Source organism: Neltuma alba, unplaced genomic scaffold, assembly GCF_004799145.2.
Source record: "Neltuma alba isolate B1F8T4 unplaced genomic scaffold, ASM479914v2 tig00010265_pilon, whole genome shotgun sequence".
Lineage (NCBI taxonomy): Eukaryota > Viridiplantae > Streptophyta > Magnoliopsida > Fabales > Fabaceae > Neltuma > Neltuma alba.
The window spans coordinates 43,766-70,573 of record NW_021635191.1 but is presented as its reverse complement, the minus strand read 5'-3'; the positions used below and the strand labels follow the sequence as shown (position 1 = coordinate 70,573).

Sequence of the window (26,808 nt, the reverse complement as noted above, 5' to 3'; positions counted from 1 at the left end):
GAGTAAAACGCAAATGAAGAAGTTATATTATTTTCCTCACCCAAAAAAAGAAGTTATATTATTTTATATTTCTAATTAAAGAATAAGAGAGTTAGAAGCAAGTAAAGAAAGAGGAGAAATGAAGAGAAAGGAAAGAAAGAGAAGCGTGTGAGAGAGGGCCATCAGCATTGAATGAAAAAGGCTTTTGTGTTTAAGTGAAAAGGTACCCTCCAAATTAAAGGAATCATCATCATGTGCAAGGCGCAAGTTATTAACACGTACATGCATCAACTTGTTATTGTGTTGTTTTTCCATAATCCTCCGTCTTCCCCTTTCTTTGCCTCTTTTGAGGGCCAAAAAAACGCATACTCAATCTCTCTCTTTCACTCTCTCTAAATAGAAGTCTAGATTTATTAGCTAATCTTACAAAATATTTTTTCAAAAAAGAGATTATAGGGAAAAAGAAGGAATAGATCTTATAGGATTTCCGAGAAATTCTTTAATTTCTTCTGTTTCTCACATTCCGTTAATAACTAGGACATTGAGAGGAATATCCATAAAGGCATTTAGGGAATCACTATGATTTTTATTTATGTTCTCACTAATTTGATCTTAAATATAAAACATATTTTGTAGTGTAATTTATATTATAAAATATATCTTATATTTAAAATTTAAGGAATATATAAGAAGAAAGAGAAGGATGCAAGGCTCACAATGTCATTGTGAGTGTATTACATATGATGTTAAACTTGCATATTTCTTTCTCACTTCTTTCCCCCTGTATTTCTCAGTTTTTAGATCGTTTATATCACATTTCAATGCTCTATATTTACGCACATAACTTTTTGATGATATTGAAAAAATTATTAAATTAAGATTATACAGATTAAATTTGAAAAATTCAAAGAATAAAGAGGAGTACATAAGGAAAATCCGCCTTTTAATCTAACGTTACGTCACTATAAGAGATTCTTTTTTATGTCACATAAAGATGTATAACTATAATGTTCACTTTTTACGATAGCATTCTCATTTCATTTCATTTTATTGCTGTTTTTTTGGGTACAATTTATCGCTGTTTTATTGTCACATTATTGGCAATTAAGAAGGGAGGAGCTTGGTAAAATGAAATGAAATCCTCAAATGGTCATCTAAATAAGCAAAATTCCAATTTAGGTATAGGTGTCCAAATTGTGATTCACAAAATTTGTTGAAATGACCATATTGTCTTTTTTTTTTCTTGAGGAAAAACCACCAAGCACCATTACCCGCAAGCCGATAGCCAGAGCTTTGGTGCCACAGGTGGTCGCCGGAGTGTCGACGGGGCTGTCCGTTCCTTAGAGCTCTGGCGACTGGCCGACAACCAGTCACTGGAACTCCGATAGCTAGCACCTATTTTTTTTGGAGATTTTTTCAAGTCTAGTAATGTGATTAGCAAGTTCTTTAACGCTATTAACAAATTTGATATAGTAGTTAACAATAAATTTTCTAAAAAATTCAAAAAGTGGTATTTTTACAATTTTAATAACACGATTAATAAATTCAGTATCACTATTAAGAAGTTCAGTATAGCATTTAATAATAGGATTTTCAGAAAATTCAAAAAGTGATATTTTTATAATTTTAGTAACGTGATTAACAGGTCATGTAGTGGTATTAACAACTTTTATAGCACAATTAACAAAATTTTCCTATGAAGGTTGATTAATATTAGCTTCCTATGAAGAGCAAAATAGAAAAATTTGAGAAAAATTTAAAAAAAAGATAAAAAAAGTAAATTAGAGGTTTTGAAGCCTTATTTAAGGCCCTAGAGGTGTAAATAGCATGAAACCAACTTATTACAGAATTTTCTATAAACAGATATTTTTCCCAAAAAAAAGTGAAAATTAAACAAAAATAATTATTTTAAATATTTAGAGGTATCAATAATTCTAGAAAAATATGAAATAACTATTTAAGGATCTAAATGAGTTTATAAAGTTATTTTTATGCCCTCGAAGTGCAAGAATTAATTTTAGAATATTTATTACCGAAATCTTATCGGTAAAGGATGAATTCAGAGAAAATTCAAAATAAATAGTTAGAGGTTGAGATAAATTCTGAAAATTTTGAGGGGACTTTCCTATATTAGAAGAGAACTTTTTATGGATAAAAATAAATTTTTGGAAGCCCAAAACTATTTTTAAAAATAGTAACCGAAATAGTGAGTTTTGGTTAGAAATTGACAATTTGTGATTGGGCCACACTTCCCTTTCATTTTTAATTAGTTTTGGACTTCATTTGGGCCAAGGAAGCCCACCAAATTTGTGCAGCCTATGGTCCCTCTTTCCATGAGAGTTCAAGCCCAATTCAAGCTTAAAATACATAAGAAAAATCAAGAAGGACACTTGACATGAGCTACAATTTAAGGGTTAAAAAGAGGGACACATGGCCCCTTAGGTAGCATAAAATGAGACCATTTGGAGGGTGCTAAGGTTAGATTGGGAGGTCTATGAATACCCCCCTAAATATACATAATTCGGCCAAAATTAGACAAAGAGGAAAAAATCTATTCGATTGAAATCTCAACCTTAAACAGGACCTTAAACCTTCCAAATCAAGAAAAACATCATCAATCTTCAAGTAAGGATCCATTAAGGTATGTCTAAGTTTGACTTTGGTTAGATTTAAGGGTTATTTTGGTTGGAATTTCATAACAAAACCTAATCTACATGCTGCCAATTTTTGGTCCAGTTGAGGAGGCATTAGGGAAGGATAAAACCATGAATAGGAGCTTCAAATAGCATGCTTAATTGATGTTTAGATTGAATTTTGGAAGAAAACCAAAGTTAGGGTTTTTAGGAGGCAATTCGGCCACTATGTACTCTTAAAGTTAGAAATTGTTTCAATACGATTTGATAATTCCAATGAGTTTAAAAGGTATTTTTGTGTAGGGAAACACCAACAAAAGGTGTTTAAAATCGTTGGAATCAAAAATAAAAATTTTGGAACCTAAGACCCTACTATTTGGCTAAACCAAGTTGAAGGGAAAGGAATGTGATTTTGTTAAATCTGATTTGATATTTGGATTCTATGTGAAAAATTGTGTAGTAATGACCCAAGAGATTGGTTGAGACAAAAATGAAATAATTATGTCAAAAATCAAAGAAAAAGGGGTTTAAATGAGTTTATTGTTGAGTAATGGTGTTTATACTTGAATTATTGGTAATATGGAATGTGCTTATGCTTGAATTGATGGGCATTGCACAAAAAAACAAAGAGGAGCACAAAATACTTAAAGAGGCCAAATTTAATACTTGAGTAAGAGGTAGCATTGAACTCATAATTTGAATGCTTTTTGCTTGTTTAAATATGTATGTGCTATTTGATTTATGTTGCCATGATGTGATTGAGCAAAGTATGTGATTATATGTGAAATTTCTATGTCAAATGTGCCTTGGCAATATGTAATATGAAATAGTATAATGGTTTGATTAGTTACTCTCTTTTCATGGCAATGAAATGCACATGAAATGTTGCATGAGAATTTAGTTTCATGATAACATGTCACATTTTTACATAGTAGGATTAGCATTATAATTATGATTCATTACTACTGAGATTTCCTCTGAAACCTTATTCCTTTATATTCAAATATTCACCAACTAGGGGTTAGACCAAACAAGGACAAAGAAAAGGAGATCATCTTGGGAGATAGTTGATTATTTTGCCTCTTGGAATAATGCTTTGTAATTATTACGAATTATTGTGAATTATGTTGGATTAATATATTAATGACCAAGGTTGATATGCATGTGAATATTTGATTATGGGATCATGTTTGAATCTGTGATATGTGCATGGAATGATCCTATGGGATTAAAAGAGAAGAAAAACCAAGAAAATACATGAAAAAGGGATAAAATAGCCCTAAAAATACCTTATTTGGGCACCAATGAAATTCTGTGCAATTGGTTGAGTTTTGGGATGGATTTTCACGGGCTTATAGATCTTATTTTTAGTTTTAAAACAAGTGGTATTTCATCAAATTTGGTGTTTTGTACAAAGAGTTATGTCTATCCAAAGTTAGATATAAATTCTAAAAAATTGAAAAATGACCATATGAATAGTACCACTTTGCGTTTAATCTGGGATTAATTGATGAAGTTTGGATACTAGTGAGTATTTTTCTCTAAAGATCATATTAAGAGCTTTAATTAGAACTTAGAACCACCTCATTTCAATTTTTTTAGGATTAGTTATGATTTTTCAAAGTTTGGCCTTTATTAGGGTTACATGAATACTAATCCGAATTTAATAAATTTTAAAGTTTAAAATTTTCTAATCTAAGGCCATAAAAAATGGTTTCAAATGGTTCAATTTGAGATATAATGTGGTCTAAAAGTAATGTGTGACTTTTTTGGTATCAAAGCAAAGGTTCTAGACTGCTGTTTGCTGTATGTTTAGAACTCGAATTGTGTGAGATGTATGTATATATGTGGATTGTGTATTATGAATTAAGTGTAAGAATAGAAATAGCATGTTATGAGGACAACAAGTTAAGGGGTACTATAAATTAGAGAATGCTCCGAGAGGACTTCCCTGACTGGTGGTTCCTAAGATGGTTAATGCTAGAGGAGGACCCTGCAACTCCTCCAGGTTACTATGATAGACTTGAGGACAGGGCGAAGTCCAGTGTAGCCTCCAACAAGATCAGGGAAAGAGAGCTACAAGATGATGCACAGAGTGTTGTAGGACCTAGAACTAATTCTGATAAGACAGGTCCTAGTGGGGTTAAGGCCAGACCCATAGACAAAGTAGGCCCTAGTAATCAAGGCAAAGGATTTACCAATTAAAATGAGGCCACTGTTATTTAAGAAAGACTTTAAAAGCTATGATGATATATTCAGAGAGCTGATAGAGTTGGGGAGACATATTGATAGGTCATAGAACCAGTATGCTTTGATTTATCTGGACTACTTCTACTATGTTAGACTGCTACATAATGAGGTAGTTGAGGAAGAGATGGACACAGATGAGACCCTCTGGGGACAGGCATTAATAGATTCACTACTTAGGACCTGGATGTGGCTGATTGAGGTCCAAAGGATTTGTGACAGTCTAGATCTTTGTACCTTTAACCAGCTGTTAGAAGACTTAGAGATTTTCGTTGTCTCCATATTTCCTTTTTCTTTTGTGCCTTAACTTAAATGATTGTATGTTGTGTGGTTGTGACTGGTTGACTATGACTGTTGTGCTAACTATGCTAAGTTATTATAACTAGTTAAGTTAATATATAAAGTATCTTTTGCGTCTTGATAATGATCCTATTCTTTTTGTAGTTAAGAAGATAAAGAAAAATGGTAAGAACAAGATGTGGATCTCGCGTAGGGGAAGCATCCACTAGACCCCTTACTGATCCTATTCAAATAATAATGAATAGGTTAGAAGAACAATAGCGGACTATGCAAGAGATACAAGCTACACAAATCCACCAGGAACAAGAAAGAGATGCTACTATAGCAACTGCAACAGCAATAGCACAATTACAGTAACCCAGGTAAGAAGCAGTCAGGATAGCCTAACTAGTCCAACCCCCACTAGTACAACAACCCTAGCAACCTCAGACAGGGATTGTTAAATAAGCATAACTTGATACAGAACTTGATAGTCTGCAGTAATTGATAATGTGTTTTGGCAAACACCATCCCCCAGCTTTTAAGGGAACCTTTGATGTACAGGTGGCTGAAGACTGGATAACTCAGCTAAAAATGATTTTCAAAATCCTCAAGTGCTCAATAGAGAGGAAGGCCCAGATGGCCATATACAAGCTAGAGGGGGAGGCAAATTAATGGTGGAGGAACACAAAACTAGTCCTCCAAGCTAATGAAACTCTTGTAACTTGAGAGGTGTTTAAAGAACAGTTTTTCTTAAAATATTTTTCACGATCTGTGAGGGTTGAGAAGGAACCTAAATTCCTCAAGATAAGGCAAGCAGCCAATGAATCATTTGACGGGTACTTGGCCAGATATATCAAGCTGTCCCATTATTCCACATACCTCCAGTATATGAATAATGAGCACTTGCTCACAAAGAAGATGATCAGGCAACTGAGACCTGAATTGAGGGAAAAGGTGGCCCCATAACAGCTTAAGGTGTTGGAAGTTTGCTGAATTGTAGAAAATAGCAAAAATCATCATGATTTGGCTAAGGCAACCTCGGGAGTTGAGAAAGCCCCAGCAAGGACAGGTCAGGAAGGAACTTCCTATGGCAATAATATAAAGAAGAGAAGGCCTAATTTTTCAAGGAGGCCTAGACAAGGAGGAGGAGTAAGGTGAGGAGGGTTTGATAACGCTCGTCAAGGACAAGAATGTGAGATTTGTGGAAAGAATCATAGAGACCGGCTGTATATGATGGGTCAAAACATATGCTTCAAATGCCAGAAGCTGGGCACTTTGTTAGGGAGGGTAGATAGTTTGAGGCCCCAAGCTTAGGGCAGAGTATTCATCCTCAACAAGAAAGAGGCAAGTAAGTCACCCGAGATGATACAAGGTATGATTAGTGTGAATAATTACTTTATACATGCACTATTTGACTTAAGTGCTAGCCACTCCTTTATATCGTTTATTACGCTAGGTATATAGGCCTCACTGTTGACACATAGTTGTATGATCTTTGTGTTTCCACTCCTACTGGTGCCAAAATTTTAACTTTAAGCGTTTATTTAAATTGTATTGTCCGATATGCCCAATATTGTACTACATTGGACCTTATATGCATGCCTTTATGTGATATTGATGTTATCCTTAGCTTGAACTGGTTATCCTCACATAACATACTCCTCAACTATAAGAATAAAATGTTAATCTTTCCTACCTAAGAGCTAACTCCTAGCACAGAAGTAAAGCTAAACTTGATTATGGAAGCTCAGGCAGGTAAGTATTTGAATAGGATTGCCAGGGCTATATAGTATTTTTCTTAGTAAAAGTAGAAGTTAAAGAAGGGATTACAGAAATATCAATTGTATGTGATTTTCTGGAAGTCTTTCCCACAAAGATCACCAGACTACCACCAAAGAGAGAAATGGAGTTTGCCATTGATTTAACACCGAGAGTAGGACCAATTTCTAAAACCCTGTACCGAATGGCTCCAAATGAAATGGCAGAGCTAAAGAAGCAATTAAAAGGGTTTTATTCAAGCTAGTGTATCTCCATAGGGCGTACCGTATTGTTTGTGAAAAAGAAGGATGGCAGTTTGAGATTATGTATAGATTACCCAGGGTTGAATAAAGTGACAGGTAAGAACAAATACCCATTACCCCGAATTGATGATTTGCTAGATCAGTTAGCTGGTGCCACTATATTTTCTAAGATTGATCTAAGATCAGGCTATCACTAGCTAAGAATAAAAGCAGAAGATATATCAAAGACTACTTTCTGAACTTAATACAGACACTACAAATTTCTAGTGATGCCGTTTGGTTTAATAAATGCACCTATAATTTTCATGAATTATATAAATAGAATCTTCCAGCCGTACCTGGATCAGTTTGTCATAGTCTTTATTGATGATATCCCAATGTACTCAAGTCACCAAAAAAACATGAGCAGTATTTACAGCTTGTCTTGAATACCTTAAAGGAAAAGCAATTGCATGGCAAACTTAGTAATGCTGAACGAAGTGAGATTCTTGGGTCACATAATCACACAAGAAGGAGTAGCGGTAAACCCAAGAAAAGTTAAAGTGGTACTGAATTGGGAACAGCCTAAGACAATGACAGAAGTTTGAAGCTTTCTAGGAGTGACAGGTTATTACAAAAGATTTATTTAAGACTTTTTCAGGATTTCCCTCTCGTGACCAAGCTCACCAGAAAGAATCAATTGTTCTTATGGGATGAAAAATGTGAGGCTAGCTTTCAGGAGCTAAAGCAAAAGCTGACTTCTACTCCCATGCTGATTATCCCTAATCCTATGCTACCATATGTAGTGTATACAGATGCAAGTAAACAAGGATTGAGATGTATGTTAATGTAGCAAGGTCGAGTGATCGCTATGTGTCACGACAACTTAAAAACGCATGAAGAGAATTATCCCACACACGACATGGAGCTGGTAGTGATCGTGTATGCCTTAACAATCTAGAGGCAGTACTTGTATAGGGCAACTATTGAGCTGTACTACGATCATAAAAGTATCAAGTACCTGTAAAATTAGAAAGAATTGAACATGAGACAGAGGAGGTGGATGTAGTTACTCAAAGACTATGACCCTCTATCTAATTTATTATTCACATTCCAAGAATCAAATTTGGCAGGATATGACAAATACCCCCATAAATATACATAATTCGGCCAAAATTAGGAAAAAAAAATCTTAACCTTAAGCAGTACCTAAAACCTTCCAAATCAAGAAAAAATCCTCAACCTTTAAGTAAAGATCTATTAAGGTATGTCTAAGCTTGATTTTGGTTAGATTTAAGGGTTTTTCTGGTTGGAATTTCATGACAAAACCTAAGTCTACATGTTGCCAATTTCTGGTCTACTTGAGGAGGTATTAGGGAAGGATAGAAACCATGAATATGAGCTTCAAATAGCATGTCTAATTGATGTTTGGATTGAATTTTGGAAGAAAACCAAAGTTAGGGTTTTTAGGAGGTAGTTCGACCACCATGTATTCTTGAAGTTAGAAATTATTTCAATGTAATTTGATGATTCCAATGAGTTTAAAAGGTGCTTTTATGTAGGAAAACACTGAGGAAAAGTGTTTAAAATTATTGGAATCAAAATAAAAATTTTGAAACCTAATATCCTACTATTCAGCTAAACCAAGTTGAAGGGGAAGGAGTGTGATTTTGTTAAATCTGATTTGATATTTGGATTCTACATGAAAAATTGTGGAGGAATCACCCAAGATATTGGCTGAAATAAAGATGAAATAATTATGTCAAAAATCAAGAAAAAAAGGGGTTTAAATGAATTTATTATTAAGTAATGGTGTTTATGCTTGAATTATTGGTAATATGGAATGTGTTTATGCTTGGATTGATAGGTATTATGCAAGAAAACAAAGAGGAGCTCAAAATCCTTAAAGAGGCTGAATCTAATAGTTGAGTAAGAGGTAGCAATGAACTCATAATTTGAATGCTTTTTTGTTTATTTAAATGTGTATGTTTATTTGATCTATATTGCCATGATGTGATTAAGAAAGTATATCATTACATGTGGAATTTCTATGTCAAGTATGCCTTGGAAATATGTAATGTAAAATGGAATAATTGCTTGATTGGTTGCTCTCTTTCTATGGTAATGAAATGCATATGAAATGTCGCATGAAAATTTTTAGTTTCATGATAACATGTCATATTTTTACATAGTAGGATTAGCATGATAATTATGATTTATTGCTACTGAGAGTTTTTATGAAGTCTCATTCCTTTATGTTCAAATATTCACTAACTAGGGGTTAGACCAAACAAGGACAAAGGAAAAGAGATCATCTTGGGAGATAATTGATTATTTTGCCTCTTGGAATAATGCTATGTAATTATTATGAATTATGTTGGATTAATTTATTAATAACCAAGGTTGATATGCATGTGAATATTTGATTATGGGATCATGTTTGAATATGTGATATGTGTATGGAATTATCCTATAGGATTAAAAGAGAAGAAAAACCAAGAAAATACATGAAAAAGAGATAAAATAGCCCTAAAAATACCTTATTTTGGCACCAATGAAATTCTATGCAATTCATTGGGTTTTAGGCTGAAATAAAACAAGTGGTATTTCATCAAATTTAGAGTTTTGTGCAAAGAGTTATGCCTATCCAAAGTTAAGCATAAATTCTAAAAAATTAAAACATGACCATATGAATATGACTAATTTGCGTTTAATTTGGGATTAATTGGTGAAGTCTAGATACTAGTGAGCATTTTTCCTCTAAAGATCATATTGGGGGCTTTAATTAGAACTTGGAACCACCTTATTTTAATTTTTTTAGAATTAGTTATAATTTTTCAAAGTTTGGCCTTTATTAGGGTTACATGAATAGTAACCCGAATTTAATAAATTTTAAAGTTTAAAGTTTTCTAACCTAAGGCCATAAGAAATAGTTTGAAATGGTTCTAATTGAGATATAATGTGGTCTAAAAGTAAGGTGTGACAACTGTAACACTTCTAAGCGTATACTGAGGGGAAAAATAGAAGGATGGAAAGTGGAAAGTTCATGATGGGATATAGATGATTTAAAGCTTATATATGGATTAGAGGGTGGAAAGTGGTTGGAAAATGGAGTTTAAATTTTGTTTTTGGAAGAATTTCAATTTATGGAACCTAGGATTATGATTCAGCCTGACCTGGCTTCTAGAGCTAGGATTTGATTTTTGTTAATTTGATGCTTCTAATGAGTTCAGGAAGTAAAATTATGTAGGGATAAGTGAAGAACATGTGTTTGGAACCATTAAAATTGAAAATGAAAATTTTGAATTCCAAGAGTATACCTCTCGGCCAAGATTGGTTATAGGGTAGGGGATTAGATTTTAATAAATCTAGATTCATATATGGATTCTACATGAAAGATGATGTAGGAAAAGCATGTGGAAGGACAAGGAATCAAGTTTATAAAGTTAAAGAAGAAGATACTAAAACCCTAAAATAAAGGTTAAAGTGTTTAATGAAATTGTTTAAGTTTATTTGGAATGCCATTGTCGTTTACTTGATGAATTGGCATTGAACAAGAGAGTGCTCAAGAACAAGGACAAGGAATCAAGTTTATAAAGAGGCAGCAAAAACTTATTTTAGTATTGAATTACATTAGTTGTTTTTGTTATGTGTATGTGCCATGATATTGTTGAGTAATGGATGATGAAAATGTTTAACTCCCTGCATTAAGTCTTGGCAGATATGTATAGTTGAGTTGTTGAATTGTATGTTATGTATTCTTTTCCATGGCATATTAATAACACGATAATGCATAGTTATAATGCTTACATATGGAATGAAATAACCTTATATTTTGATACTATGATTGATGTTCTTTGCTACAAAGATTTATTTGAAGTCTCACCCATCTTTCATATGAAAGTGATCAATAGGAGTTTGCTTATCAAGGGACAAAGGAAAGATATGGATGGATGAAGAGTTGTGTTTCAAATATTATGCATTTCACATGTTATGTAATTATAAGAATTATGGATTTATGTAATATTGTTGTAAATACTTGTATGGATGATGTTCCTAACTATTAGAAAGTGCTATAATATCTAATACTTGCTGGTTTGAATGGACATGAATGAAGGTGGAAGATAAGGATTTAATTTCATAAGTTAAGATAATTAAAAAGGGGTTCATTTGCCAATAAAACCCTAATTTTGGGTTTGCGACTTTTCTAGAAAAATAATGAAATTTGATAGTGAAATTTGGTGAACTTAAAATCCACTTTCTAAGCTTCAAATGGAGTGGTATATCACCAAATTTGGAGTTATACACGAAAAGTTATGAATTTTTGAAGTTATGGTAAAAAAAAAAAATAGAAAGTTAAAATTGACCAAATAAACAGCGATTTTTGTAAGCCAAACAGGGTCCGAATGGAATGAGTAATAGACCAATGACTATTTTTTTCTATATAGAGAATTGAAATAGTTTCAAATAGAACTTGGAACCACTTTATTTCTATTTTTCAGAATTAATTATTAATTTTCAAAGTTGGGAAAATTCTTAGGGTTAGCAAGTTAATAGTAACCTTAGAATGAATTTTCAAAATAAGTTTTTTAAGCCTAATGACATATAATGTGGTTCCAATTAACCTGTTTTGGCTGCATATAGGTGCTACAAAAACTTCAGAGTTTTGTGTGAGTAAACCTTGATCACATACAGCCATACAAAACTTGAACCCATTAACATTATGTCACATCCCACTAATTTTACTTTGGGAGTGTGGATAATGAATTAGATAGAGGGCTAAGTAGTAAAGTAGATTCAGAGTCAGAACAACTTTTGAATTGACATCTGACTCTTGCCAGGGTTGATATTTTTGAAATTATCAGTCCATAAAGTGCAAAATAAAAAAATTAGAGAAAAATTCTAGAAAATTAAATTAGAGGGTTTGAAACCATATTTGAGGCCCTAGAGGTGAAAATAGTATAAAAATAATTTATTACAGAATTTTCTGTAAATAGAGAATTTTTTGGTAAAACAGTGAAAAATTAGCCAGAAATAATTATTTTAAATATGTAGAGGCCTCAATAATTCTAAAAAAAGTATGAGAAAATTATTTGAGGACTTATTTAAGTTTATAAAATTATTTCCAGGCCTTAAAAGTGAAAGAATTAATTTCAGAATAATTATTGCCAGAATCTTATTAGTAAAGCCTGATTTCAGAGAAAATTTAGTATAGGTAGTTAGAGGTTGAAATAAATTCCAAAAAAATTCAAGGAACTTTTCTATATTAAAAGATGATTTTATATGGACATAAATGAATTTTTGGAGCTCTAAAAGTATTATTGGAAATTAAATAGGAATTTTAGTAGACACAGTGAAATCGGGTGGAAAAATATTTAGAGTTGAAGGGTGATATTCCTTCCTTCTTTCTCCAGCCCATTGGACATTGTTTTGGTCTAGGAATGACTAGAAAATTTATGGCCCAAGTGACCCACATGATTAAGCATAATTTGATAAAAATAAGCACATGGTTTTATCTTAAACATCATTATCTTGGGACACTTGGCTCCACCAAATTTTTTGTAGCTTATTAAAGATGACACATGGCCTTTTCATCAAGATTTTTGTGGGACACTTGGAGGGATATGGAGGCCAAAATATTGGCTATAAACACCCCCTCCTATGCCTTCAATTTTGGACATTTTGGCACCTTAAGGAGGGAAGGCTTTACTGTAGAAAATCTAGCCATGGAAGGCCAAGAACATACTAGAATTGGTCATGAATTATCAACCAAGAATTAACGATTAATCAAGGTGTGTTAAAGCTTTTATTTGACTATGTTTCTAGCTAATTTCAAGTGGATTTTGGTGATAAAAATCCTAAGGTACATGCTGTCTATTTTTTGAATTGATAAGGAATGATTAGGGAAGGATAGAAACCAAGATTTAGAGCTTGAATTAGCTTGCTTGGTTGATGTTTTGATTAATTTTTGGAAGAAACTTCAAATTCCCTAACTAGGTAACCAATTTGGCCAAGCTTGGTTAAAGGGGTTAGAAATTATTTTAGTTTAATATGATGATTCCAATCAGTTTAAAATGTGATTTTGTATAGGAATATACTAAGAGAAAGTGTTTGAAAGTATTGGAATCAAAGATGAAAATTCCAACCTTAATACGTAACCTATTTGGTCAAGGGATGTTTCATAGTGAGGAGTTTTATTTTGATGAAACCAAGTTGATATTTGAATTTTACATGAAAAATTGTGTAGGAATAGCCCTTGAGACTTGTCAAAACAAAGATGGAAAATTAAGTGAAAAAGTCAAAGAAAAGAGGGTTATAGAGTTATCATGATACTTAATAGTATTTTATGTGTTATGATTGATAATGTGGCATACATTTATGTATGAATTGATAGGTATTGAGAAAGAGAACAAGGAGGAACAAGGAGGAGCTAAAGTAGCCGAATACTTGAGGAAATTAAAGGGTAGGAATGAGCTTGCAATTTGAATGCTAACTTGCTTTGCTTGCTTTGTCACATCTAGTAAATTGTTAATTAGGAATAAAAATATCCCTAAATATTTAAAGGCCAAAAATGATAAGGAGAAATAGAAGAACTATGGTGGAAAATAATTATTATGATTTTCCAAGTCCATTTATAAAAGTTTGACTAATTAAGGAAAATTGGTAAAAGTAATTATGAAATATTTCCAAGCTTCAAAGAATTAAGGAGTAATAGGGATAATATTCCTTGAGAATTATATGAGGATGTATAATTAGTTTTATGACCAAATTACCCTTAGAAAATTACAAAGGAATTTAAGGGTGGTTTAGGCTAATTGGAGGCCTTTTATTTGAAAAATTCCAAATAAATATTTTTAAAGAGAATAAATTTCAAAAAATTCCTATGATGTCCGAAGGAATTATAAGAGATTATAGGATTAAAAAGAGACCCTCAAATATCCAAGATTTTTCCTAATTCTTTTGACAAATGGAAAAATCATTAATGAAAAGGAAAATAGTTTTTCTTTTTATTTAATTAACGGGAATTTGAGATTGAGTTAACGAGGGCATTTTTGGAAGATAAAAATGAGGAGAATAAATTATAGATTTGACAAAAAATAATTATAGAGGCCAGAGTACTGTAATTATAGAAAAGAAATTAAACTCAGAGTAAAAGTGTACCGATAAAGCAAGAAGTAGAGTTTGCACTTTACTTGGCTCACAAATTGCAACTTGTCAAGCCACCAATAGAGACGATTTTGAATTTGGAAATTAACCACATTTGAAATTAGTTAATTAAGAGAGAGGTTACAAGAAGGAATAGGCAAGTGACACATGGCTTATTATTAAATATGTTGGTTGGGATATTTTGCATTAAAGCGAGCTCATCCTCCCCTAATTTCAAATGCAATATTCAGCCAAGAGAAGAAAGGACCATAGCCATCCATTTTTGAAGCTCAAGCAAGAAGAAAGACACTACCTTTGGTTAAGTAAGCTTGGAGTTAAGGTTAGTGGATGATCCTATGTTATTTCTTACTTGATTCTCTTAAGTTTGATGGTTGAAATTTCTGGTTATTCCCCTTGAAGTATGCTGACAAAATGTATATGGTTAGGGGAAGGAAGTATTGATGTTAAACATAGTTAAAACACTTTGATTCAAAGTTGTTTTAAGTGGTTCTACGTGTTTTTGAAAATATTTCATGGTTGGTTTTCTAGAGATGGTTCAGCCAAGATGAAAGCTATAACTTAGGATGAGATTTTCAAAATTTTAATGCTTCCATTGTGTTCAAAATGAAAAATGGTGTAGGATAAACCTAAAGAGCAAGCATTGGAAGCATTAGAATCAAAGTTGTGATTTTTGGACAATGAACCCTAAAGTGTTCGTTGAGTTTGGTTCTTAAGGAAGGAGATTTCTTTTCTTAAATCCAAGTGCATATTTGAAATCTATATGAAAAACCATGTAAATGAACCAAGAAAGAATTTTAGGGTTTAAAGAAACAAAGCTCTAAAATCAAAGACTAAAGATTAAAGGGATAAGGGTTACATGAGATTTGCTATTGATTTTTTATGTGGTTTGATTTGTAATGTTGCTACCCTTTTTATGGATTGTGATGTTAAGGTTGATATGTGTCCTAAAGAGCAAGCATTGGAAGCATTAGGAATCAAAGTTGTGATTTTTTTGGACAATGAACCCTAAAGTGTTCGTTGAGTTTGGTTCTTAAGGAAGGAGATTTCTTTTCTTAAATCCAAGTGCATATTTGAAATCTATATGAAAAACCATGTAAGAATGAACCAAGAAAGAATTTTAGGGTTTAAAGAAACAAAGCTCCAAAATCAAAGACTAAAGATTAAAGGGATAAGGGGTTACATGAGATTTGCTATTGATTTTTTATGTGGTTTGATTTGTAATGTTGCTACCCTTTTTATTGATGTATGTTAAGGTTGATATGTGTGGAGGAGAGGAAGAAGATCAAAGAAGATAAGAGCTTTTGGATTGGGGTAGTAAGACATAATTAACTGCTAATATTAACCTTGCATTGTTTATTGTGGCATGAATGCTTACTATCATGTGGTTGAACTATAATGATTGCGATATGGTTGCTCCTTACATTTGTTGCCATACCCTTGCATGTTGAGGTTTCCTATTTATAAGAAGATTAGTTCTCCTATGGTAGCTAATGATGAAATGCTTTAATGACGATACATGTTTGATGTTGTAGTTATTAATATTGCTATTAGGATTTCATTGAAATCTCAACCTCCCAAGTATAATCCAAAATTTTAGGGCCCGAATCATCCAAAGGAAAGCTACAAATTCAAGGGTAAATGTGGTGGTGAATCATGGAAAACAATTATTTTTTGTTTATGTATAAGTAATTTTTCAAAAGCAACGTCCTAACTGAAATTTTTGAGCCCAAGACCATTCAATGTGATCAAGACCATTCAATGTGATCTAAGTTCTAAATGAACTCTCAGTCATTCTAATAGTAAGATGTAACATTTTTGGTATTAGAGTAGAGGTTCTGATATAGGATAGAATACTTTACTTAGTCAAACCTATAGGTAATATGTCAGTTGAAGGAAAAATATTACTATCCATTCATTAGATAGTTTGGTCATTATGATGTAGGAAAGAGGTAGAATGACTTGTTGTGACTACAATAGTGAATCAAAGTGTTCTGTTAATCAGAGGAGACCAGGAGAACCTTTCTCTTAATGGTTCAATGAGGATGAGGACTACAGCTTTATAGCGGGCTTCTACTATGATACCTTATGGGAGAGTAGCTCTGTGCCTAACATAGCCACAGTTGCTTCTAATGATTCTCAGAGGATTGAGGTCATTGAAATATCTGATGATGAAGGAGCTAGACCTAGTGAGGTCAAACTACTTCCAATCATGAAAGAATTCCACACCATAGAGGACTTGGCCAAGGACTTTAGGGAGAAAGGCTGGTATATTAAACTCAACGAGAACCAGTATGCTCATGTGTACCTAAGATATTTGGAGGATATTTGAAAGCTCTACTATTATGTGACTAGAGAAGATGATGCCCTTGAGGTTACAGACTGGGCATTAGCATTGCTTAAAGTACTCCCGGACCAGCTATAGAAAAATGGTGTGAGAGATATTTGTAGTTGCATGGATAGTGCTAGCTTCAACGATCTCATAAATGCCCTTGAGATCTTTGTAAGGAATACATTCCCTTGAGTTAGATATGGAGGACTAGATCTTGACAGTGACAGACAAGCTCTTGTTCACATCCTTATGGTAGAATGAGTTCTTTCGCTTGGATCAGATATAGGGATTTGATGTTGAGGAGTGGATCTAGAGCATTGAGGGCTTCGCTATTTCCCACTTCATTTAGTCAATTAAACTTTTGTAGCACTGACATAGAACTTGTTTTGGTACAGCTAACTATAGTAGGTTAGTCTAACGTGCTTGGTTACTATATATGTTTTGAAAATAGTATGTATGTTTTGAAATTGTTGTTGTTGGTTGATACATGAATGTTGCATGATATATCCATATCTTTAAGTGAAATCCAAGCATGTTGTTTATTTCTTGTTCCTTTGTTATGCTATCCATTTAGTTAGCGTGATGGTTAGAACCTGAAGGAACCCTTCCCCAGAAAGACTGTTAGGATACGACATAAGGGTCCCTCTTGATCTGTAACAGTTAATTCTAGATCACTTAGAACAACAACAAAAGGCTATTGAAGAGATAAGGGCAGCACAAGCTTGCCAGGAACAAGAAAGAGACACCGCAATAGCTATAGCAGTAGCAACAGTAGTGGCTAATCTTGATAGGAGGCAACCAAAAGAAGAAGTCTTTGTAGCTCAAGCATCAGGATAGCTGCCTAGACCAGTAATGCCAGCAGTAGACCCTGAAAGTATCTAGTAGTGGATGACTCGTTTCTGCAAGCACAATCCATCATCCTTTGACAGAGTGTTTGATGTCCAAGTGGCAGAGGATTGGAGTAACCGCTTGGAAAAGATTTTCAAAGTTTGAACTGTCTGGCTGAGCAAAAAGCTCAAATGGTGATCAACAAACTAGAAAAGGACGCCGAATGTTGGTGGAAGAACACCAAACTCATTCTAGATACTCAGAACATGAGAGTGACATGGGAAGTGTTCCTGAAGTAGTTTTATGAATAGTACTTCTCGAGGTCAGTTAGGGATAAAAGGAAAGCCGAATTCCTGACCCTAAAGCAGAAGGATGATGAGCCCTTCGATGAGTCCCTGGCTAAGTTTATTCGTATTTCTCACTACTCTAGCTACCTGTATTGCTGAGATGATGAGAGGTGGATGACTGAGAAAATGGTCAGAAGACTGAAGCAATCCTTAAGGGAGATGATTACTCCCAGGTAGTTTGAGCATTTCAATGAGGCAGTTGAAGCCTGCTGAATTATAGAGAACAACCTGAACCATCATCTGATGGTCAAGTGTTCTCCTAAGTTGGAGAAGGGAGATCAGGGTGGCACCTCTTATAATGCCAACAGGAAGAGGAAGAGGCCATGGGATAACTAAAAGAATAAGAAGGGAGGCAAGCCCCAAATAGCAAGGAATGCCTAACCTGTGGCAAGTATCACAGAGGCAGACCATGTATGGCTAGACAGAGTATCTGTTATACCTACGATAAGCCCGGACGCTTCTCAGGAGAATGCCCTCAAAAGGTTAAAATGTTAAGGCCATGTACCCAAGGAAGAGTGTTTGTCATCACAAGGGAAGAAGCCCAGAAGTCTCCAAAAATGATCCAAGGACAAAACCCTGATCCTATCCCTAAGAGAAATAGGGATGAATTTGGAAGTTAGACTGAACTTTATAATGGAATTCTAGGTAGGTAATACTATGATGAACGAAGCTAGGTAAGACTAGCCAAGCTTAAGAGAAAAGTGTGTTTCGTCATGACGAACCAAGAGAATTGGTGGTGATGAACGGATACAGAAGTGATTAGCAGAGGAGGTGGTAACTTTCATCACTGTAAATAAGGATTTTGGTCATGATAAACCAACACAATAACCCTTAGATATTGAGGAGGTACCTCAAGGAGACACAACGACTCTCAGAGGTCAGAAAGAGAGAGGTAGCCACTATGTAGAGTTATCTAATTCTCCCTCAAGAGGAAGAGTAATGATAAGGAGTTGAACAAAACAGTTAGGGGTTGAGTTTGTATGCCACTAAGAAGGTATAGTGGCCACCTAAGCTGGACAAACTCTTACAACCTCGTAAGGGCTGGGGCACCATGATAGAGTAGCTATTTCAAGTCCTGGAATAAATAAATAGGAATTTGGAGATGGTAAACTCAAGATAGATAGCCCCAGTGAAATTTCTTAAGGATCAAGAAGAAGAGAATGAGACAGACATCTGTGCAGCGAACTAGCTTAAGAGGTTGGCATGTTCTCGATAATGTTAAGAGATACTCAATTACTTGGGTTAGGTTGAGAGGCACCCTTTTTTCAAGGGATAACGTCTTGGCCAGGAGTCTTCCTAGAGAAATTGGGAGATTGGTCCTCCGAGTTAGATTTGACACTGTCTTAGACGGAGCAAAATACCCTGTCTAAGCAGGAAAAGGGAAGCAACCGAGGCAAGGCAAGTAGAATTGACTCAATCCAATAGAAGCATGACTAGCTAAGAACAAAGTGAGGGTTAAATGTCCCTAAGCTTAGCAGAGTACTAAAGTAAGCAGAAAGAAGAAGAACCTCGTAAGTCCTCTCCCTATAGCTTTCAAAATTAGTTGCGAACAGAAAGAGAGGCTCCCTCTTATAAGGATAAGATGTCTGATTGGCAGGCTACAAATATAGTAACCACACTACAGCAAAATGTGTCATTTATCTCCCTCATTTATGTCTGTTTTCAAAAACAGAAGAGACTTCATGTCTGTTTTAAACAAAACAGACGTGAACTCACGTCTGTTTACAAAAACCAGACGTGAATTCACGTCTGTTTGTGTGAACAGACGTAAATTCACGTCCGTTTACTCAAAACCGACGTGAATTCACGTCTGTTTCTCCATATCAGACGTTACTTCACGTCTGGTTTTTGTAAACAGACGTGAGTTCACGTCTGTTTTACAATAAACAGACGTGAAGGGGCTTCGTTTTTAAAAAAAAAATTCCCGGCCGCATCCTATGCTCGCATCAGTACTATCAGATCTGCATGTACCGCGCGCGAAGAACCTCCAGCTCGCAGCTTTCTCGCACCCAAGTTTCATTTTCGGTCTCTCCCTCTCATTTTCCTCTTGTCCATGAAGTAGCCGTGAGCTACTCAGTATTTCGGTCTCTCCTCTTCAGCTCTTCAAGGTCGTAGCCCTCCCTCCATTGCGTCGTGCGTTCTGCAGTAGCCGTGTTGCAGCAGCTCGCCGTTGAAGCCGTGAAGATCTGCGTGTACCGCAAAGAACCTCCAGCTCACAGCTATCTCGCCGTTAAAGCCGTGAAGCTGACACGCACTGTAGTCCGTTGATTCGAAGGCACGCCCAAATAGTGAAGGTAAGTTTATTCAACCGTTGCATTGTGGGTTTAGTGTGTTGTGCGTGGGTTTGAGTAGCTTGAGGAGTTTTGAATTGGTTTCTGAGGTTGCTGTTTAAATTTTTACTGAAGAATTGTGTTTAGATAGTTTTAAATTTGTATATATTGATTTGGGTAGAAATTTTAAAGATTTCAAACCTTGTTAATCTTGTTAGAAAAATAATGCATACAAGGTGTTTGTCAAAATGCCTAAGAGGGATTGCATTAGATAGTTTGCTATATGTATTGAATTTAGATTAAGGATTGGGTATACATTAAATGATTAATGAAAAAATTGCATTTAGATAAGTTAAAATTTGTTTATATTGATTGGGTAATAGATTTGAAGTTCGAAATCATTTGCTTGGAATTGGCATGATTTATGTTGTAATTGGAATGAATCGGATTCAATTGATATAATTAGTTTTGAATTTGGTTAATGTTTATTGGGACTATGCTGAATGGAATTAAATTGTTTATAATTCCTTAGGTAGTAACGGAATGGATCATAGTTGGATGAATGCTTTGAGAACAAGTGATGAATATGAGAACGGAGTAGAACGATTTATTGAATTTGCTAAACAGAATGCTCCTAGCAATAACGGAATGTATTTTTGTCCCTGTGTCAAGTGTTTAAATAAAAGGCGACTAAGTGTTAATGATATTAGAGATCACTTGCTTTGTGATGGTATAAATCTTCGATATACAAGATGGATATGGCATGGTGAAGTAGGAACAAGTTCAATACTCGAAGAAGAGGAAGTTATGGATGATGTAAATGATAGAATGAGCGATATGATTCGTGATGTAGGGGTAGAGTTCTTTGTGCGATCACATGCAAATAATAACTTGAAGAGTGATGCAGAGATGCCTTTGTACCCTGGGTGTTCTAAGTATACACGATTGACAGCTGTATTGAAATTGTTCAGTTTAAAAGCAAATAATGGGTGGACTGACAAAAGTTTCACAGAGTTGCTTCAATTGATTAGTGATATGCTTTCAATTGATAACGTTCTTCCAAATCGTGTGTATGAGGCAAAGAAAATCTTGTCTCAGATGGGTATGGGCTATGAAAAGATACACGCTTGTCCTAATGACTGTGTATTATACAGAAAAGAGTATGCTGGTCTACGTGAGTGCCCAAAATGTAAAACTTCACGATACAAGGTGAAAAAGAACATGGACTGTGCTGGTAACTATGATGGTGATGAGACAAGTAAAGGGCAACCTTTGAAGGTGTTATGGTATCTTCCGATAATACCACGATTTAAGCGCTTATTTGCTAATGCAACAGAAGCGAAGAAGTTAAGATGGCATTTTGATGAGAGAATATCATATGGAAGATATCTTGGCACCCTGCTGATTCTCCTCAATGGCAGAAAATAGATGAAATGTTTCGGAATTTGGTCTTGAACCAAGAAATCTTCGCCTTGGGCTTTGTACAGATGGAATCAACCCTTACGGTACTCTTAATAGCACACATAGTGCATGGCCAGTACTGTTGGTGATTTACAACCTACCTCCCTGGTTATGTATGAAGCGCAAGTACATGATGCTTTCTATGATGATTTCAGGACCGAAACAACCAGGAAACAATATCGATATCTACTTGGCACCTTTAATTGAAGATTTGAAGATGTTGTGGGAAGAAGGCGTGGATGTGTTTGATGCATACAAGCAGGAGTCCTTTAAGTTGCGTGCCATGATCTTTACAATGATAAATGACTTTCCTGCATATGGAAATCTATCAGGATACAGTGTGAAGGGGCATAAAGCATGTCCTATATGTGAAGCAGACACATACTTCCACCAACTTAAGCACGGAAGGAAGACAGTTTACCTCGGTCACAGGAGGTTTCTTGATTGGTTCCACCCATACCGGAGATTGAAAAAGGTTTTTAATGGCTCACCAGAGCATGGCATGGCTCCAAAGGCATTAACTGGAGAGGAAGTTTACCAGCGAGTTGAAAGAATCAATGTCATTTTCAGTAAGACTCAAAAAGCTGCAAGTGAGAAAAACATATGGAAGAAGAGGTCTATTTTCTTTGATCTTCCATATTGGCGCAGTCTTGATGTAAGACACAGTATCGATGTGATGCATGTGGAAAAAAATGTGTGTGATAGTCTTATCGGTACTCTTCTGCACATACCTGGAAAAACTAAAGACAGAATTAATGCAAGACTTGATCTGGCTGAAATGGGCATTCGAGAGCGCTTACATCCACAATTGAGAGAGGGTGGTAAGCGGGCTTATATGGAACCTGCGGCCCACACATTGTCTAAAGTCAAAAAAACAAGCTTGTGTTGGTGTTTGCATGACATCAAGGTGCCCCAGGGGTATTCTTCTAATGTGAAAAGGCTTGTCTCAATGCACAATTTGAAGTTAGTGGGAATGAAGTCTCATGATTATCATGTACTGATGCAACAACTATTACCCGTAGCTATTCAAGGCACAATGAGAGATGATGTGAGGAGCACTATAACTAGATTATGTATCTTCTTCAATGCTATTTGTAGCAAAGTCATTGACATAGAGAAATTGGATGAATTGGAAAAAGAGGGTTATGTTATCTTGTCTCAACTAGAAATGCACTTTCCCCCAGTATTTTTTGATATCATGGTGCATTTGATCATTCATTTAGTGAGGGAGATAAGGCTTTGCGGTCCTATTTTTCTAAGATGGATGTATCCATTTGAGAGGTACATGAAAGTCTTAAAGGATTATTCTAAAAATCCTTATCGACCTGAAGCATCAATTGTTGAAAGGTATGTAGCGGAAGAGGCTATGGAATTTTGCAAAACATATCTATCTATCGCTAAGACACCATCTCGGCATGAAAACGGTATAAGTAAAGGAATCAGGGGGCTGAAGGTAAAGAGTATGGGTCGTGAAGAAGTGTTACAAGCGCACTTATACATATTGAATAATATGGAAGAAGTGCAGTCGTATTTAGATGATCACAAAAAAAACTTTAAAAGAAAAGTATCCAAGGAAAAGTGATATGCAGATAGCTAATGAGCATAACAAAACATTTATAACATGGTTCAGTGAAAATTTTTTGAGAGAGGCCAATGTATCTGATACAATAAAATGGTTAGCTTGGGGTCCTTGTTTTGAAGTTATCACTTGGAGTGGATACGACATAAATGGATATTCCTTCTACACAAAAGCTCAAGATGACAAAAGTACTGTGTAGAATAGTGGGGTAATGGTGGTTGCTGAAGCGATGCATTTTTCGAGTTCGAAAGATAAAAACCCCAAATTGGCATCTATGGCTTATTATGGAGTTATTGAAGAGATATGGGAGGTAAACTACACCAATTTCAAGATTCCTGTCTTCAAATGTAAATGGGTCAACAACAATAGTATTGAAATAGATCAACAATTTGGATTTACATTAGTTGATCTTGGCAGGGTTGGTTATGCAGATGAGCCCTTCATTTTAGCAAGCCAGGCAAAACAAGTATTTTATGTTACTGATCCAGCAAATAAAAAATTGTTTATTGTCCTTCAAAGTAAAAAGCAGAAGGACAGTGATCCTACCATGAATCTTGATGAGACACCACCTTTTGCTTCAAATCCGCCTAGACCAAGTGAAGTAGAATTGGTAGATAATGATGAATATGCTGCAAGAGATGATCATTGTGAAGGGATATGGGACAATGCATAAAGTCAGATTAAGTAATGTAATTTTGCAACGTACCTTGTGTTATTTTCTTTCATTTATTTCATAGCAATGTACTTGATATTATTTATATATTAATACAATTCACTTATTTATCTAATTTTGGTTTTCCAACAGGCACATGGAGGAGGATTTTGATGCCAATATGGAGGAGGGTTGTGAGAGAGATGTGGAGGAGGATTATGACATCGATGATGTCAATCAGCAGGAAGGAAGGAAGGTTAGAGGTAGTACAAGGCTACCAAAGTTAGCAGTACGTCATGGTCGTATTCAGAAGAGGCATGTGGATTTTGATGCCAATATGAATCCAATTGGTGAAGAGAAGGACAGATTCATTAGCTATATAGGCTCCGTTGCCCGAAGCAAAGTTAATATTCTATGGCCTAATTGGAAGTCAATTTCTAAGGAGACGAGGGATAGGATTTGGGAATATATTTTGGTATGTCACTTTCTAATTTTATTTCATTTGTTTTATTGTAAATATAGTTATAACTAAGATCTTTAACTCAAACATATATATTTTTCTTTGCAGCAAATGTATGACATCCCTCGTACTGAGCAAATGAAAAAGCATTTGTTGCAGCAAGTTCGTCAGCGCTGGAAAGATTTTAAGCACACACTCACGAGCCAGTATGTGCGAGGGCCTAAGAAAGATGATGATCCGCGCGAAAAATACTCCTTCCTTGATCCAGATGATTGGAGGAGGTTTGTGGCATCACGGCATGATCCTAAATTTCAGGTACATTGCCTTATAAAACATTTAATTTTGATTTAATTTACTTCACTTACTCAATTTACTTTGTTTTCTTTTCCACAGGAATTAAGTGCGATGAATAAAGAAAGGCAAGCTAAAAATTTATATCCGCACTATTTATCCCGTGGAGGTTACAAGATGCTTGAGGAGAGGATCATGCAGGATGACTTTAAGGCGATGCAGGAAGCTGCAAAATCTGATCCTAGTATCGTTGTTCAGACCCCACCTCCTCCTCCACGTCATAGAAAATGGAAGGAAGCAAGGATAAAGAAGGGTCAATATATTAATCCAGCAGTTGCTGAGATTGCTAAAAAAATTGTAAGTTGTATAATTCAAATAACTTTAACTTATGGTAATATTCCTTATATTTTATCATTAATTTTCATTTATACTGTCATTAATTTTTTATCATACTTAAAATGTTATAGGAGGTACTTGAAGAGCAAAGCAGTGAAGGTTCATTTAGTCCGAGTGGAAGGATGGACATTTTAGCGACAGCGATTGGGAAGCCTGATCACCCCGGACGCGTTAGAGGAGAAGGGAGGACAGTTGGTCTTACCCAATATTTTAGACAAACTTCACGAGCTTCTCTACGAAGTCAGCCCACTGATGAGATGATAGCTAAACTTCGAGACCAAGTTCGTGATGAGCTCCAATCTGAGCTAGAGGTCAAGATTGAGGCCCAGTTACGCTAGTCACTTCGAAAAGAGCTTATGGCTGAGCTTCATGATGAGATGAAATCTATGGTCTCTAGCATGCAAATTGGGACAGTTCAACAACAATGCACACCCCAGGTTTGTAATCAATTTCACTTAAATTGATGTTGAGTTTTACCAACGTTTTTTATTTAATTTAATAACTGCATTTCTCTCATTTAGGATTCCCCCGTCTTTCCTAGCACTAAAGACAGTTGTAATCCACCGGGGGCATTGGGAGAGCATGATCCTAGTAGTCCCACGCTGGACTTTGGACAACCTTGTTGTCTTCGTTTAGAGGTCCCAAGGATGCGTGTTGTTGTTGACGCTCTCCTCTACAATCAAGGGAGCACTATCCATCACCAACATATTCAAGAGGACCAAGTGAGGGTTACAGTTACCACTGTTCGAGAAGGAGAGACAGGTGCGGATGTGCCATTCCCGACTGCTAAAGTTGTGAAGTTAGGTCAGGCAATTGGAACTTTCATTCTTTGGCCTAGATACCTTGTTGATGAGGAGATAATACCTGTGATGGTAAGAAAATGTTATTCTATATTGTGTGCATTTTTTTAACATAATACTTCTAATACTTATTATGTTTATTTGATATTTCATTAGGACCAGGAAGATGTTAATAGATATCCCTGCTTGGCACAATTATATGAGGAATATAAAACAATTAACAAGGTCGACATAAAGATGCCTGTAGGGATTGTGGGTGAAGAAAAATCATATTTCTTTGGACTTGACAACAAAGACATCAGGGATTTCTTATCCTTGAAGGAGTTGGACATAGCATGGGTTCAATTAGCAATCATGTAAGTTTACTTGTTCATTTCTAACTTAAATTTCTCATTTCTTACTTTCACATACTAATAATTATCTTATTTCAATTCAATGATAGCTTCTTCCATAACAAATGCATGTCATCAATGGAGAAGAGAAATTTGTATGGATATTTATGCCCTGCAAGTGTCTAGAAGAAGTACAACCCACTAGATAGGAGAATCAGATATGTGGGCAATACGATTGGAGACACTAAATTACCTTGTTATTTGGCACCAATTATTGAAGGGCAAGTAGCTTAATTATATTTATTTATACATACTTAATTGTTAAGAATTATTGTGATATCCAGTAATGTATAAGTCTTACTCTATGATGCAGTTGTCATTGGAGTTTGTGTGTTTCTTGTCCCATTGACAATGTCATCTACTGGTTTGATCCCTTGGGTCGTCGTCCAAGCAGTGAGATGAGGGGCGTTTTCAACACGTAAGTACCTTAATGTAGATCAATAATTTTGTTTTCAATATAAATTATTTAACTTGTGCTTTCATTTGCTTATAGGGCTTTAAAGACTTATTATATAACCAGTGGGAAGCGTTCCGGCAAAAATGGCTCAACAACTTAGGTATATCCTAGTGTGAGTACTTTAAATTGAAGTTCTTTCATTGATAACAGTTATTTTATATATGAATTTGGATTATCATTTCCTTGTGATTTGTAGTGTGCTAAGCAACAAGGGCCAACAGAGTGCGGATACTACATT

The 26,808-nt window shown here is 35.0% G+C and overlaps 1 protein-coding gene across 1 annotated transcript; it reads left to right on the top strand.

The window, feature by feature from the left end:
* The first annotated feature begins 24,521 nt into the window (after positions 1 to 24,521).
* Positions 24,522 to 25,894, top strand: LOC114755373 (uncharacterized). Its single transcript, XM_028944249.1, has 5 exons — positions 24,522 to 24,549; positions 24,628 to 24,882; positions 24,993 to 25,232; positions 25,443 to 25,725; positions 25,878 to 25,894. The coding sequence occupies exons 2-5, from the start codon at positions 24,640 to 24,642 to the stop codon at positions 25,892 to 25,894; spliced, it is 783 nt and encodes a 260-aa protein (XP_028800082.1). The 5' UTR covers positions 24,522 to 24,549; positions 24,628 to 24,639.
* The last annotated feature ends 914 nt before the right edge of the window (positions 25,895 to 26,808 follow it).